Below are 15,045 nucleotides of genomic sequence, written 5' to 3' on the forward strand. Positions count from 1 at the left end.
TTTTTTAATTTAGAATTCATTATATCTGAATGACATACTGATAACAGATAAAAGGTTAGCAATTACTTGAGGAAATACAAAGACAAAAATATTTGAATATTTAGTGCAAACATTTTCCTTTTAATAACCTTTATTCTTTGTTTTTCTTTTTGTTTTAACACTAAATTTACCAGAGATGCAAACTAATACTCTCCTTTTATTACTTTATATTTAAATATTTGTTGCTCTATTACAATGTTACATGCACTGTTCATATAAAGGTTACTTCCCCTAAAACATACTTGTATCTTAAAGAAAAATCCCCTCACATAGTCAATAGGTTTTGGTAAAATTACAGTGTCATTCTTTTGTCAATGAGTCCACACTAAAAAGAGTTTCTATTCTTAAGGACCTTCTTTAAGAAATTAATAAAGTTTACATTCCTGAAACAAATTAACTATTACAGAAATCTAATATAGGCTCTAGAAGTAATTCAACCATTAACTGGTTTATATGCTGATTAGATTGTCTTAAAACCTAAAATAAAACTCTTCCTCCAGTTGTGTGTTACCTATTCTAGGAATAATAAAGAGTTTAAATTGCTGGACCATGTTATTCCCAATCTTTCCTATGTGACTTAATTGGAAAGGTTAGTGAATTCCGAATTGTTGTAATATGTTAAGACAGCCAATTCTTCTTGTGTTTCAAAATAAAATTCCTCATGAATTAGTACCTAATGTCAGCTAATCAGTTCAAACCCCCATGTTTCCTGTAAAATCTAATTTCTGACAGAGCAGAGTCTGAAAGTGCGTGAAAAATAACTCCCTAGCCAGCAACCTTCTTTAACTACATGGAGTGCGTGGCGTCGATCCATACTTCCCTGTGACCTTTGCAGCTCCTTTGTCTCATTTGTCATCCTATACGTTTTAAAGCATTTCTAGTATGCACATTTGTTCAGTATAGTGCTCTGACTAGAGTACAAGATGTGGGAGAAAATGGCAAAAAAATGTTCCTTCCTAAGAAGACGAGATCTCCTGGGATATGCATTCATGCCATTTTTAAATCCGTAAAACATGAAAAAATAACAGTGAAAAATCTGTAAGGCTATATAAGTTCTGATGCAAATTAAATAAATACATTACACATTAGAAGCCTCTGTAAAGCAGTTTTCACATCATGTGCCCAGAAACACGTAAACCTCTCCAGGACGTCACAGGCAGGGTCCTGAGGTGGCTATAAGGCTGTGTTTGGTGACTAAGGCAGCCAGTCAGTCCTAGGATGCTGTGGTCAGAATACACAGTTCTTTTTAGGTCCATTAGGTTAATTGTATAAGTAACCTTTTAAAAAATGAGTGATTCATATATTCATTTTGGTAAGTGTGCCTAAATGTAAGTAAAAGAGATGAATTAGCTTTGCTATCTCTAGGCACAGCTGAGTTAAGTTGAATCAGGATTGTTTTAAATGTATTTAATTTGGTTTGCTCCAGAACTGCAGTATACCTTTGGTTAAATATAAGTTTATAGTTGGCCCTTGTGGAATATTGGGAGGGGGGTGTATTTGGAAACAATCATCTGAAAGATGATCAGAGCCTGCACTCCATGTAGTTAAACTGTGGGCTTCTTATTAGGTGTGATTTATGCCTCTCCCTTGCAGTTAACTGGCTTCTGTCTCTTCACCCAGGACTCAGGACAGATTATCCCCCTCATTGTGGAAAGTTGTATTCGGTTCATCAATCTCTATGGTAAGCCATAAGCTATGAAATTCTTATTTCAATTAATAATCACTAGGAATATTTCATTAAATGTGTCTTTCTACCTAACATTTAATTCTTGAGAAATGGGGGGGCTTAAAAGGATGTAATGGGATCTCTCACCCTCTCTCCCTTGTGTGCTCCTTAGGTCTGCAGCATCAGGGGATTTTCAGAGTGTCTGGTTCCCAGGTGGAAGTCAGTGACATTAAAAACTCGTTTGAGAGAGGTAACTGCATGCCTGTACCTTTAAGCAAGTCATGTAAAAAGTCATCATTTTCTGTAAAGTGGCATATTCATCCTTTATATCTTCATCCTTTATCCTGCATTTATTTCACTTTGGATATTGAGGTAAGAATTTATTTAGAATAGTTGAGAAATGAAAGCAAAATCATGTGACTTCGTTATCAAGTCTAGGAAAGCGTGTGAGATTTGTGTCCAGGGTTAGAAATGGCCACGGTCATCCCCAGCATGTGTGTCCGAGGCGGCACAGGAAGGGTCCCAGAAGAGCGGCAGGAACAGCTCCCGGCCTCGATAGCAGGTGTCTGAGGCCACTCATCCCAGGCTCATGTCTGTTTCCCTTGTTAGGAGTTCTTACCTTCCCCTTAATCCCATGCCCACACTCCCTCCCTGTGACTAGCTGGCTCCTTACTCCTATTCACAGTCGGCCGTCACGTAAGTCCTACTGAACTGTTATAATTAGCATGTTATGATAGCAAAACCATATGCTTCTGAGTCAGGCAGACATAGAATCCATTCAGACTGTTCTATTTACTAATTGTGTGATTTGGGTCTAGCTACTCATCTCTTTCTTTGACCTCAGTTTCCTCATCTGCAAAATTCCAGGATCGGGGTGAGGATTAGGTGTGATCCATGGAAAACCGAACTCTTTAAGGATGGCTCTTAGTTATTAATGCTCTCCAATGATAATGATCTGGGTATATCTGCACCTCCCTCCTCTGCATGGAAGTCAAGTGGAGAGTGCAGCGGGGTGGCGTCGTGGCACGGAGACAGGGCCGCTTTCTCCCTCTCTCAGTGCCATGTCCTTTGGCCAAGGCTCGGCAGAGAGCCCTTGAAATTTTGAAACCTTGGTTGAGGAGTAAACTTGGAGCCAGATTGCTTCCCCGTTCCAAACCCCCGACTGATATGATGTGTAGAGCCGAGCGGCCTCCCCTGTCAGCAGCTAAGTGTTCCAAGGCCCTGACATTGGCCGCATTCAGGATAAGCTGAAATGCAGTGGGGCCTCAGGTTCCCGTGCAGCCACCACAGGCATCATTACGTTTCCTTGGAAATTCCCCTGATATTTGTTATTTGTTTGTGATCTCTTTAGGGGAGGTTTTGTCACATTGGGCAAAAAGAAAATATTTTGGTAAATTTGTGGTTAATGATTTCCCACCCTAAGAGCAGAGAAAAGGGGACAAACATGTCCTTGAAAATAAACTGCCCCAAGAGGGAAAAAGAACAAAAAACTAAAATGCTCTGTACAATTTTTGTAAACTTTAGAAGAGCAGTGTTGTGAATTAAAAAATGGAGTTGGATTTAAGGCTGCATAATATTAGGTTGAACTTAAGGATTTTATCTCAATTTCTCAGGGAGGTAGACTAGCCAGGCCACTTACCTAATGGTTTAAAACTGCTTACCATAAAGGAATAATAAAATTTCATATTTGTGGCACATTTTTAAAATTTCTACTTTCTGTACAAATTCCTTGGTACAGTTAAGGGTACATTTTCAAATTGCCCTGTCTGCTTTCAGAATCTTGCACTGCTGAAGGCAGCTTTCAAAGATGCTGCGAATACCACCTTCCACTTTGGGAAACATTTAATTTAATTGTAGGTGTTCCCAATCAGGTGAAGCCTATAATATTTCTGATACATTCTGCTGATCCATACAGAATAGCCAGACAGACCTATACATTCTGTGTCTTTTTCCCAGTATGTTAAAAAACACAGAATGTCGTATTTGAATTCATGTCAAACTAAGATTACAGATTTTAGCTTCAAAAAATAAGTTGGGTAAAATTTTAAATCCCACAGTGTTTTATTTTAAGATTTTGGTAACTTGTAAGGGATTATTTGGTAGCATAAGATTTAAAAAAGCTTTACTTTAGTGAACTATTTTAAGTTAATCATGGGGTGGCATATCTAAACCAATTATTTTAATTTTAGTACCATATAATCTTTTATAAAGTATAATTAAAAGATACACATATATATAGACATGTGTGTGTATATGTGTAAAAGCATATTTTTGCTCAGAGGCAGAAAATGAAACACTGTGCATATGTCTTTTTTTTTTTTTTAGGTGAAAATCCTTTGGCTGATGACCAGAGTAACCATGATATTAACTCAGTTGCTGGTGTTTTGAAGCTCTATTTCCGTGGGCTGGAAAACCCCCTCTTTCCTAAGGAAAGATTTAATGATCTGATTTCTTGTATCAGTAAGTGGACTTTAATTTTTAGCCTTTTCCCACTAGAACTGTTTCACTAACCAGTTTCCTGGAAGAGGCAGTGGCCCCTGCCCACACAGCCTCCCCACCCCCACCATTGCCCCATTACCACCGAATTTCTGAGACCATTTGTTTTCTTTCTGGATTCAGCGTGAGTCACCCTCCCAGCTGTGGCCTCGCCCTTAGCTGAGTGGGCTTTGCTCCTGAACTTGCTCAGGCTCCGGAGAGCCCAAGAGCCTCCCACTTAGTGTCTGAAATAAAGCAGTAAGGCAGGTACCAACCAGCTAAGGGAGGGGAGGAAGTTAAAAGCATGGAAATATAACTTCTTCTTGGTTTTGGTTCTGGTTTTCTCCAAAAATCTTAGGAGTGGGGTCATTTATCCATCTTGACGTTACTTCAAGAAATAAGGTAAACTGAGATAAATGACCGTTCTTACGGTGCAGGAGGTGATTATCTGTCAGTGGGCATTGAAGCTCACAGGCAGAGCTGCACTGGAACTGTGGACGATGTATTATGAACCCAATAGTCATCAGCGAGCAAAGCACTGCTGTGTCCCTCAATGGGGGCTTTAGACACTACAGGAGGGACGGCGAAGAGTATCAGCAATATTCTACCTACCTTATCAGTTAGGTGTTAACTGCGGTTTCGTTCCACACATCTGAAAATGCAGTGTTCCTTTAAGACCACTTTCCCAGGCAAGGGTCTAAAGCTGACTCACATCACTCAGTGAGGACTTTCATTAGAATCAAGCTTTATTTTAATAAGGAAACCTCCTACTCCAGCTTTCCAACTTCACACCTAATCAACAATTACTATTGACTTTGCCTCAGAAAATCTCTGCTCAGCCCTCCTTCCCCATTCTCACCACCATTTTCTCCCTGAAACTGTTGTTATGGTCTCTTCTCGGTTTTGCCCTAAGTCCCCCCCCACACACATCATTCCATGTTTCATGCTGCAGCTAGCTTTGGGAAGACCAGGTGGGTTCTACCACTGTTTAAAACCTATTTCAATGTTGCCCTCCTAAAAACAACCTCCTTAGTACAGACAGATCCTAGAATAGAACTCTTTCTCTCTCCGATCTCTTTCTACTTCTGTGCATTTATCTCCTGCCACCCCTGCCCAGTTTACATTATATTTCAGCAGTGGCAAACTGCAAGCGTTCTGGGCCATTTCCCACCTCCACAACTTCGCCCAGTTTCACCTGTCGCCATTGACATCTGCCAGGGCGTCTGCAGCAGATGAAACGGCAAAGGCATAGAAGTGGGAAACGGTATGCTCGCAGCTTGCTATTGTTGAAATACAAAGTAAACCAGGAAGGGGCGGCAGGAGATGAATGCACGGATGTGAAAGGAGACCAAATAGATCCCTCTTCTATCTGATCTAGAGTAAGAATTCTGTTCTGTGAACTGCTCCCCCAGAATACCATCCTCCCCGAAGCAGAATTAGTCCTTGTCCACTCTGTGAATGTTCCACTGTGTACCTATGTCTATACTTTTTCTTATCCCCCCACATCACAGTTTTTTTTAACCCCACTGTTGCCCTCTGCTAGAGCGAGTTCAGAGGAAAGGTTAAGAATACAGGCTCTGGACTCAAACAGCCTAGGAAGAAATCCTGGGTCCAAGCTGCTCACCAGCTGTGTGACTTCAGGCAAGTTTCTTAATCTCTCAGCACCTCCATTTCATGAGCTATAAAACAGGGGGAATATTAGCTCATGTGTATCAATAGGGTTGTGAGAATTAAATGAGTTAATGTATAGAAAGTGCCAAGAAAAGTGCCCAGCAGTTTGTTCAGTGAAACGCCTGTAATTAAGCTCCATCCATAGGCCCATGGGGTTTTGATGAAGTATTCAGTTTTGTAGTTTCAACACTTGGCATAGTTAAATTCCAGGCACATAGTACGTGCATAATTCATGGTTATTAAATCAAATGTAAATGTAATGAAGAGTCAAAATTTCACCAAAATTCTTTTGTTGGCACCCATACCAAACGTCTGGCTCTTGCTGGGTATGAATTCCCTGGTCATAATTACCTTCACGCCCACCCCATACAGTCTGATGTCTTGTTTGGATTTCAGAAGTGTGTCTGTGTCCATTCCAAGGCCCTTGCCTAATCTGAGTCATCTCAGTGGGCCTCTGACCCAGCTGGAAAGAACTGCAAAGGAGGTATCACACTTCTGGAATTCTCCTCTAGCGATGTCCAAAGATTTCCCTCACATCCCATCCAGGAAGCTGAAATCTGGAAAAATAATAAGCACTCTACAATGCTTAGAGGTCTTCTAGGTACATACAGCGTATCAGTGTTTATACATGTACCAACCAGATAAAGAACATTGGGCTACATTGTCAGTTACTATTGTAAAATTGTTTCACAGTTTTGTTGGATGAGAAATACTATTTCATTGTGGTTATTAAAAGCTGAAGCCATTGAGCCAGATACATCTAGGTTCAAATCCTACATTTACCACTTACCAGCTTTGTGATCTTGGACAGAGACTAATATCTGTTTATATCTTACTAAATATCTGTTTCTTTATCTACTTCATAGAGTCTGTGTGAAGAATGAATGAGACAGTCCATGCCTGGCACATAGTAAGCCTCAATAAGTGTTACTAGCTGTCATCATTGCAGCTGTTACAACTACTCCTACTATAAACTTGGGTCACGGATGCCAATACCTGGGTTAGCCACTTACCAGTTTGTCCATTACGCTAAACATGTGGGGTTTTTTTTTTACATTACTTCATGCATTTGGAAATGATGTTAGTATAGTCCAAAAGTTGTGTTGGTTCCAGCATGACTTTGTCCGGCATATTAAATGTTTTGTAACAAAGACAAGTTACCCACAGTTAAAGAGTTAGGTTTAGCAATCTACAAAGACTTAAAGAAAAAATGGGAAATCTCCAGAAATATCTTTCTTTCATGCCAGCAATGCCTTACCTGAAACTTTGCAAGTGCAAACAAAGAAGCTGCAAAGACATTTATCCCTGTGTTAACTAAAACAATGGGGGGAATCAGTGAAATTCAATGGATTAATAATCCTCAGGTTAAACGTTATGGAAATAGTCTCCATTGGAAACGAAAACCCTTCAGGACCTCCATCCCAAAGAGGCAGGAGCCCTGGGCCTTGGGGCTGATGAGGACGCTAGGTGCACACACCAGCAGGGATTTCACTGTGCTAGTAATGTAAGCTGTGTTGCTAATGTTTTTGTCAGTGCTCTAGTTACACTTTTATAGGCGTCCAGCAGTCTGTCCCAACCCTACGTTTACCTGTGAGTTCTCTTATTTTTAGTACACAGTTTTGCAGCATAGGGTAGTTTCAAGAACATGTGATGGCTCTATATATCACATGGCCTTTTCTTCCAAAATCTAATCTCTTGGGAAGAGGGACATTCTGGCTGTTACTGGCATCTCTAGGTAAGCATTTTTTCTTACTGATATGACCGTGTTGTGTCTATAATTTTCCTGGATTTTTAATAAAATCTTTGAAAATGGTATATGTCCTTCATCATTATATTCTCTCATTGATATTACATACTTTGGATGGTTTGAATGATTGATTAGTTGCCTATAATGTACAAAACTTTAGATTCAAAGACTTGATTTTTGTATTTAAAAGGCTAAAAGCTGGCAGTATATGTATTGATAGTAGAAGACAATTGGTCTTAGTGTTCTCTTTCTTTTTCTTTCAATGTGCACTATTCATTTTCCAGTTCACTGCAAATTTCTTTTTAAAAATTGCTTATCCGAAGGCCTGGTGAACTCAAATGCAGTCTAAATTTGAAGTGGCAAACTTGGTGGTATCTCAGTTCCTCACCCAAGGGTTGACTTTTTCTTTTAAACCATCCACCTTGTGAATGGTTTTGTGAATGGTTGTGCCCACACAGTCTGGGCAGCTTCTGGAGTGTCTGTAAATTGTGGCTCTGAGACTGCCTAGGGCAGAAGTCCAAGTGACTTGCTTAGGAGAGCTACTCAAGCAGTTCACGGTCTCTCCCCGCTGGCTGAGGGCTGAGGGCTTTCAGCCCAGATGAACCATTTGCACTTCACCTTACGTTTTTGTTTTTTTCTTTAAAGATTTTATTAATTTATTTTTATTTTGAGACAGAGAGGAAGGGATAGAGAAAGAGAAGGAGAGAAACATCAATGTGTGGTTGCCTCTTCTGCCCTCCACACCAGGGAACCTGGCGTGCAACCCAGGCATGTGCCCTGGCTGGGAATCGAACCAACGACCCTCTGCTTCCCAGTCCGGTATTCAATCTACTGAGCTACACCAGCCAGGGCTGCACTTCACCTTAACGTTATGTGTTGTTATTTAGGTGACTGCTCTGAACATGAGGAAACACTTTTAGGGGATGATTTTTTTTACCTATCACAAAATCAACATGGTCATTGTAGAATATTTGAAAAATACACAAAGAAAAGCACATAGATGAAAATACCATTTGTGCATCATGCCTCTTCCCAAAGAGAATCGTTGGTGGGTATGCACTTTGTTACATTTTCTTCTGCTCTTTTTCTACTCGTGTGCACACTCAACTTTCTTTTATTTTTATTTTTTTAAAGATTTTATTCATTTATTTTTAGAGGGGAAGGGAAGGAGAGAGGGAGAGAAACATCAATGTGTGGTTGCCTCTCGTGCGTCCCCTGCTGGGAACTAGCCTGCAACCCAGGCATGTGCCCTGACTAGGGATCGAACCGCAATTGTCTGGTTCGCAGGCCTGCGCTCAATCCACTGAGCTACACCAGCCAGGGCTCAACTTTCTTTTAAACCGAAGTAGAACTGTACTGTCCATTGTGCTCAGAATTGACCTTTTTTTTTTAATTTTTTATTATAGAGAATTTCAAACATTTATAAAAGAATACAGAAAAAAAATAATGAACCCCAGTATAAATTGTCACCTAGCTTTAACAGTTTTCATTTCTTAGACAAAATTATCCCACCTGTACCCTTTCATCCCTCTGACATCACATCACTTCGCCTGTAGGTATATATCTCTGCAAGATGAGGATTCTGTTCTCTTTTTTCATATGTACAACATAGCCACAACACCATTATCATACCTAAAAAGTAATAATTCAGGTAATCAGTGCTTTTAAAAAAGCATCTGTTTATTGTACAGTTAATATGTGATCACTGTAGAAAAATTAGAAAATAAACTAGAAAAACAAATCACCTATAATTCCTCTACACAAAGATAATGTTCAGCTTTTTAATGTCTTTCCAGATTTTTTCTGTACATATACCTATACACTTTTAAAAGCACCTTCTTGAGATATAATTCTCATATCATAAAGTTCATCCAGTAAGGTATACAACTCATTGGTACAGTAGTACTCATTGGTACTCATTGGTACTGTGACTACCTTAGTATAGTCACAGATTATGCATGCATCACCACCATCAATTTTAGAACATTTTCATTACTCCAGAAAGAAACCCTTTAGCAAACAATTCCCGTGTACTCATAACCACCACCAACCTCAGGACTAGGTGACTACTAATGTATTTTCTATCTGTAAATTTACCTATTCTGGCCATTTCACAGAAATGAAATTATATAAAATGGCATCTTTTGTGACTGGCTTCATTCACCTAGCAAAATGTCCTATGATTCCTCCATGTTGTAGCACTTATTAGTACTTTGTTTTATTGCCAAATAATATTCCATTATATGTATATACTACAATCACATACTTTTAATAAAAATTGTATCATGTCAAATGGCTGCTAATGGATGTGAGATTTCTTTCTGAGGTCTTCAGATGTTCTAAAATTGATTGAGGTAATGATTAATCACCTGTCAATATTTTAAAACCATTGAATTGTACACTTTTTAAAAATTTAATCTTTATTGAATTTATTTCTGTTACTTAGTCCTCATATGCCCCCTTCCCCCAGCAATGACCACACTTTTGTTTGTGTCCATGAGCCCTTTTTCTTTATTGCTCAATCCCTCCACCCCTAACCACCAGCTCTCATCCTATTCTCCATCAATGAGTCTGTCCCCATTTTCCTTGTTAGTTCAGTTTGTTCATTAGATTCCACATATGAGTGAAATCATGTGATATTTGTCTTTCTCTGACTGGCTTATTTCCCTCAGCATAATTTTCTCTAGGCCCATTCATACTGTCGCAAGGGTAAAATTTTCTCATTTTTTTACAGCCAAGTAGTATTCCATTGTATAAATGTCCCTTGGTTGTTTTATCCACTCATCTTCTGATGGACACTCAGGCTACTTCCATATCTTGGCAGTTATAAATAATGCTGCAATGAACATAGGAGTGCTTATGTTCCTTTGACTTAGTGTTTTGGGTTCCTTTGGATATATTCCCAGGAATATAGTTGCTGGGTCAAAAGGCAGGTTCATTCTTAATTTTTTGAGGTATCTCCATACTGTTTTCCATATCAGCTGCACCACTTTTGCATTCCCACCAACCGTGCAAGAGGGCTCCCCTTTCTCCACATCTTCGCCAGCACTTGTTTGATTTATTGATGACAGCCATTATAACAGGTGTGAGATGATATCTCATTGTGGTCTTAATTTGCATTTCTCTGATGATTAGTGATATTGAACATCTTTTCATATGTCTGTTGGCCATCTGTATGTCCTCTTTGGAGAAGTATCTATTCAGATCCTTTGCTCATTTTTTATCAGTTATTGATTTACAAATGTTGTACCAACCTTGCATTCCCAGAATAAATCCCACTTGATTGTGGTGTATGATCTCTTTGATGCATTGCCGTATTCAGTTTACTAATATTTTGTAGAGAATTTTAGCATCTGTGTTGATGAGGGATATTGGCCTAAATTTTTTTCTTTGTGATGTCTTTATCTAGTTTTGGAATTAGGATAATGCTGGCCTCATAAAATGAGTTTGGGAGCCTTCCCTCCTCCTGAATTTTGTGAAATCGTTTGAAAAGGAGACATGTTATTTCCTCTTGGAATGTTAGGTATAATTTACCTGTGAGGCCATCCAGTCCTGAGCTTTTGCTGTTGAGGGTTTTTTTAAATTATTGCTTCAGTTTCACTAGTTACAATCTGGCTATTCAGATTCTCTTATTTTTCCTGATTTAGTTTTGGAAGATTGTATGTTTCTAGGAATTATCCACTTTGTCCAGGTTGTCTAGTGATGGCATATGGTTATTCACAATATTTTCTTACAGTCCTTTGTATTTCTGTGGTGTTGATTACTATTTCTCCTCTTTTGTTTCTGATTTTATTTATTTGGATCCTTTCTCTTTTTTTCTTGATGAGTCCAGGTAAAGGTTTCTCAGTCTTGTTTATCTTTTCAGAGAAGCAGCTCTTGGATTCATTGTTCCTTTGTATCATTTCTTTAGACTCTATTTCATTTATTTCTGCTCTTTGTTATTTCCTTCCTTCTGTTCACTTTGGAGATTGTTATTCCTTTTTAAGTTCCCTTAAATGTGAAGTTAGATTGTTCATTTGAACTTTTTTTTTTTGGCTATATGCCTGTAATGCTATGAATTTCCCTCTTACGATTGTTTTCTCAGTATCCCCTGATTTGGGATTGTTGTGTCCTCATTTTTATTTCTTTTTTTTAAAGATTTTATTTATTTATCTTTAGAGGGGAAGGGAAGGAGAGAAGGAGAGAAATATCAGTGTATGGTTGCCTCTCGAGTCCCCTGCTGGGAACTGGCCTGCAACCCAGGCATGTGCCCTGACTGGGAAATTCACCACGATCATGTGGTTCGCAAGCCCACGCTCAATCCACTGAGCTACACCAGCCAGGGCTCATTTTTATTTCTTTCAAGGTAACTCATATCACTGTGTTGTTGCCCTGTTTGTGGGGGAGGAGTCCGAGAGGGAACAATGCTGCTTGCTCAGCTCTCAGTCAGCTTTCAGTCACTTCCCCTACTACCCACAAGAAGCATTGGACCCTTCTGGTGCTGATTCCCAGCAGGGTGATTTTGTGTGTGTTCTAAGACCCCATGGGCCTCTGCAATGAACTCTCCTGTGAGGCTGGGAGTTTCTCCTGCCACCTCAACCCCCACAGGTTTTTTCTGTCAGAGGTTTTGAGGCTTTATTTCCCCACACCTGAACCCTGGGTTGCGTGGTCTGTCCCACTCCCCAGTTGTTCCTGCACAAACGTGGGACCATCCAGTCTGCCAGCCTCAGCATTGCAGCTGGACCCTGGTCTGGTCCTCCAGCTGCCACCTGCTACATGTCCTCTTCACCCCTGCTGCCCATCTCCGCCACTCCTACCTGTCTGCATGAATGTTTCTTCTTTAACTCCTTGGTTGTTGGACTTTAAAGCAGTTCAATTTTCTGGCAGTTCTGGTTATAGTTTGTTTTTAAATTTGTTGTTCTTCTTTTGGTTGTGCAAGGAGGCAAAGTGTACCTACCTATGCCTCCATCTTGGCCAGAAGTCCTCTTTTGATTTCTTGATCTCATTGTTGACCCATTCATTTTTTAATAACATTATTTAGCTTCCATATCTGCATGTGTTTTTCAGTGTTCTTGTGATTTATTTCTAGTTTCATAGCATTGTGGTCAGAGAATATATTTGTTATATTCATTATATTGATATATAATGAATTCATTATATTGATATATTCATTATATCAATATATTCGTTATATCAATATCTATATTGATAGATACATATTTAATGCCATTTTGTTGTTTGACTATTGTCTTTTTTTTCCTTTCTCTTTTTCTTCTTCTTAAAGCAAGCCCTTTGAAATTTGTTGCTAACAAACTCCTTTAGCTTTTTCTCATCTGGGAAACTCCTTATTTCTCTTTGAATTTTAAATGATAGGCTTGCTGGGTAAAGTAGCATTGGTTGTAGGTCCTTACTTTTCATGACCTTGAATATTTCACATCACTCCCTTCTGTCCTGAAATGTTTCTGTTGAGAAATCAGCTTGACAGTCTAATTGATGTTCCCTTGTAGGTAACTGCCTGCTTTTCTCTTACAGCTTCTAGGATTCTTTCCTTGTCTTTAAGCCTTGTCATTTTAATTATGATGTGTCTGGGTCTCTTTGGGTCAGACTTGTTTGGGACTCTCTGAACTTCCTGGACTTGTATGTCTTTTTCCTTCACCAGATTAGGGAAGTTTTCTATCATTATTTCTTGAAATAGGTTCTCGATCCTTGTTTATTATCTTCTCCTTCTGGTATTCCCATGATGTGGATGTTGTTATGCTTCATGTTGTCCAAAATGTTTCTTAAGCTTTCCTCACTTTTTAAATTCTTTTTTCTTTTTGCTTCTCTGCCTGGGTGCTTTTCTCTACCTTGTCTTCCAAAACCCTGTTGCAATCCTCTGCTTCATCTGACCTACTGTTTATTCCTTCCAATATGTTTTTTATTTCAGATATCATTCTCTATTTCTGACTGGTCATTTCTTATGGTTTCTGTCTTTTTTCATGCTGTTGATTCTCCTTATAATCATTACTCTAAACTCTCTATCTGATACATTGCTTGCCTCCATTTCATCTAGTTCTTCTTCTGGAGAATTCTCTTGTTCTTTTATTTGGGGCTTGTTTCTTTGTTTTCTCATTTGGCTGCTTCTTTGTATTTTTAGTCTTAATTATTAAACTGATCAGAAATATAGCCTTACGTTGTAATCAACAACATGGCGTAAGCATCACAAGGCAGAATAATTCCTGCAGGCAGGGCTATTGTTTCCCTTCAGGCTGATACCACTTGGAGGGGAGGGCTCTGCCTGAGAAAGATGGCTTCTGCAGTGTGGGAAATGAGTCAGGACGGGAATCCTGCTGGCTGTTCCTTCAGTTCTCTCTCCAGAGTCACCAACCCCATACTCTCCTCAAGTGTCTCTAGTCCACTCTGTCTTCCCTTGCAGGAGCCCAGAGTAAGTGGCTGAAAATGAAATTTTGTGCAGTGGCCTTTTAAGATGCTCTCAGTGTCTCCAGCCATCTCTCCCTGGCAAACAGAAATTCTGCTGCTTTTTATTACTGGATGTTATCTGGGTTCCTTTATGGCTCTGGTGCTGTAGGCTGGGGAGCCCAGGTTGGAGTTTAGACCCACATTTCCCAGGGGGAACCTCCCACCCTGGCTGCTGAAATTCCCCCTGGAACTTCAGCTACTGCCTGTGAGAGCTCAGCCAGGCCTCTCCCAGCTCCTGTACATTCTCTCTGTCTGGCCTCTCCCAGCTAGTGTTCAGTTGGTTATTCAGGGTGATTGCTCTACAATTTAGTTGTAACTTGTTTGGTCCTGGGAATGGTTAATGTAGCTTCCACTCACTCCTCTGCCCTCTTGGATTTTTTGAATTGTACACTTTAAATGTGTGAGTTATATGATATATAAATTATATTTCAAGAAATCTGTCATTAAAAAGCTTTATCATACTATATTTGCTCTTTTTAAACCACTTTTTAAATTTAATATTAATGTTTTCCCATGTAAGTAAGTATTTTCAAAATATAGATTTCAGTTGCTATATAATATTTTTTATTATATTTAACAAATTCCCTAGTTTTAGAACTTAGATTGTTTTCAGTGATTTTACAATGATATAAAATACTAGGATGAGTCTCTTAGTACATAAATCTATTTGCTCATTTTAATTTTTTCATTAAAAAAGCTTTTGAATTCTTTTTCTAGTACTCTAGTGTATTTTTTGTTACTAAAAATTATTTCAGCTTCATTGCAAACATGGCGGTTTTCTCTCTGAACTCTAAATTTGTTTGATGCATTATAATAATTTTCTTTTATGCTTAGTAATGTTTTCTAGGCTTAGTATCTGAACTGAATAGATAAAGCTTCCTAGGCTAAGACTCAGTTTCTTCACTTACTCTAACATGATAATTTAGTAGAAGGAGAAACATTATGTATATACTTTTACAGTGTTACTAATTAACTAGGAAAGAACACAATGGCTTAATTCACAGAAGTC

General features: G+C 39.0%; 1 protein-coding gene across 2 annotated transcripts in view; it reads left to right on the forward strand.

The window, feature by feature from the left end:
- Window positions 1–15,045, forward strand: part of SRGAP1 (SLIT-ROBO Rho GTPase activating protein 1) — a 267,456-nt gene that overhangs the window by 223,238 nt on the left and 29,173 nt on the right. For both annotated transcript variants that reach the window (XM_037063067.1, XM_037063068.1), the window contains exons 13-15: window positions 1,660–1,720; window positions 1,878–1,955; window positions 4,031–4,165. In XM_037063067.1, the coding sequence (XP_036918962.1) occupies window positions 1,660–1,720; window positions 1,878–1,955; window positions 4,031–4,165 (274 nt within the window). The remainder of the gene's footprint in view (window positions 1–1,659; window positions 1,721–1,877; window positions 1,956–4,030; window positions 4,166–15,045) is intronic.

This window comes from Sturnira hondurensis, unplaced genomic scaffold (genome assembly GCF_014824575.4).
Source record: "Sturnira hondurensis isolate 20B ecotype Veracruz unplaced genomic scaffold, ASM1482457v3 Scaffold0014384, whole genome shotgun sequence".
NCBI lineage: Eukaryota > Metazoa > Chordata > Mammalia > Chiroptera > Phyllostomidae > Sturnira > Sturnira hondurensis.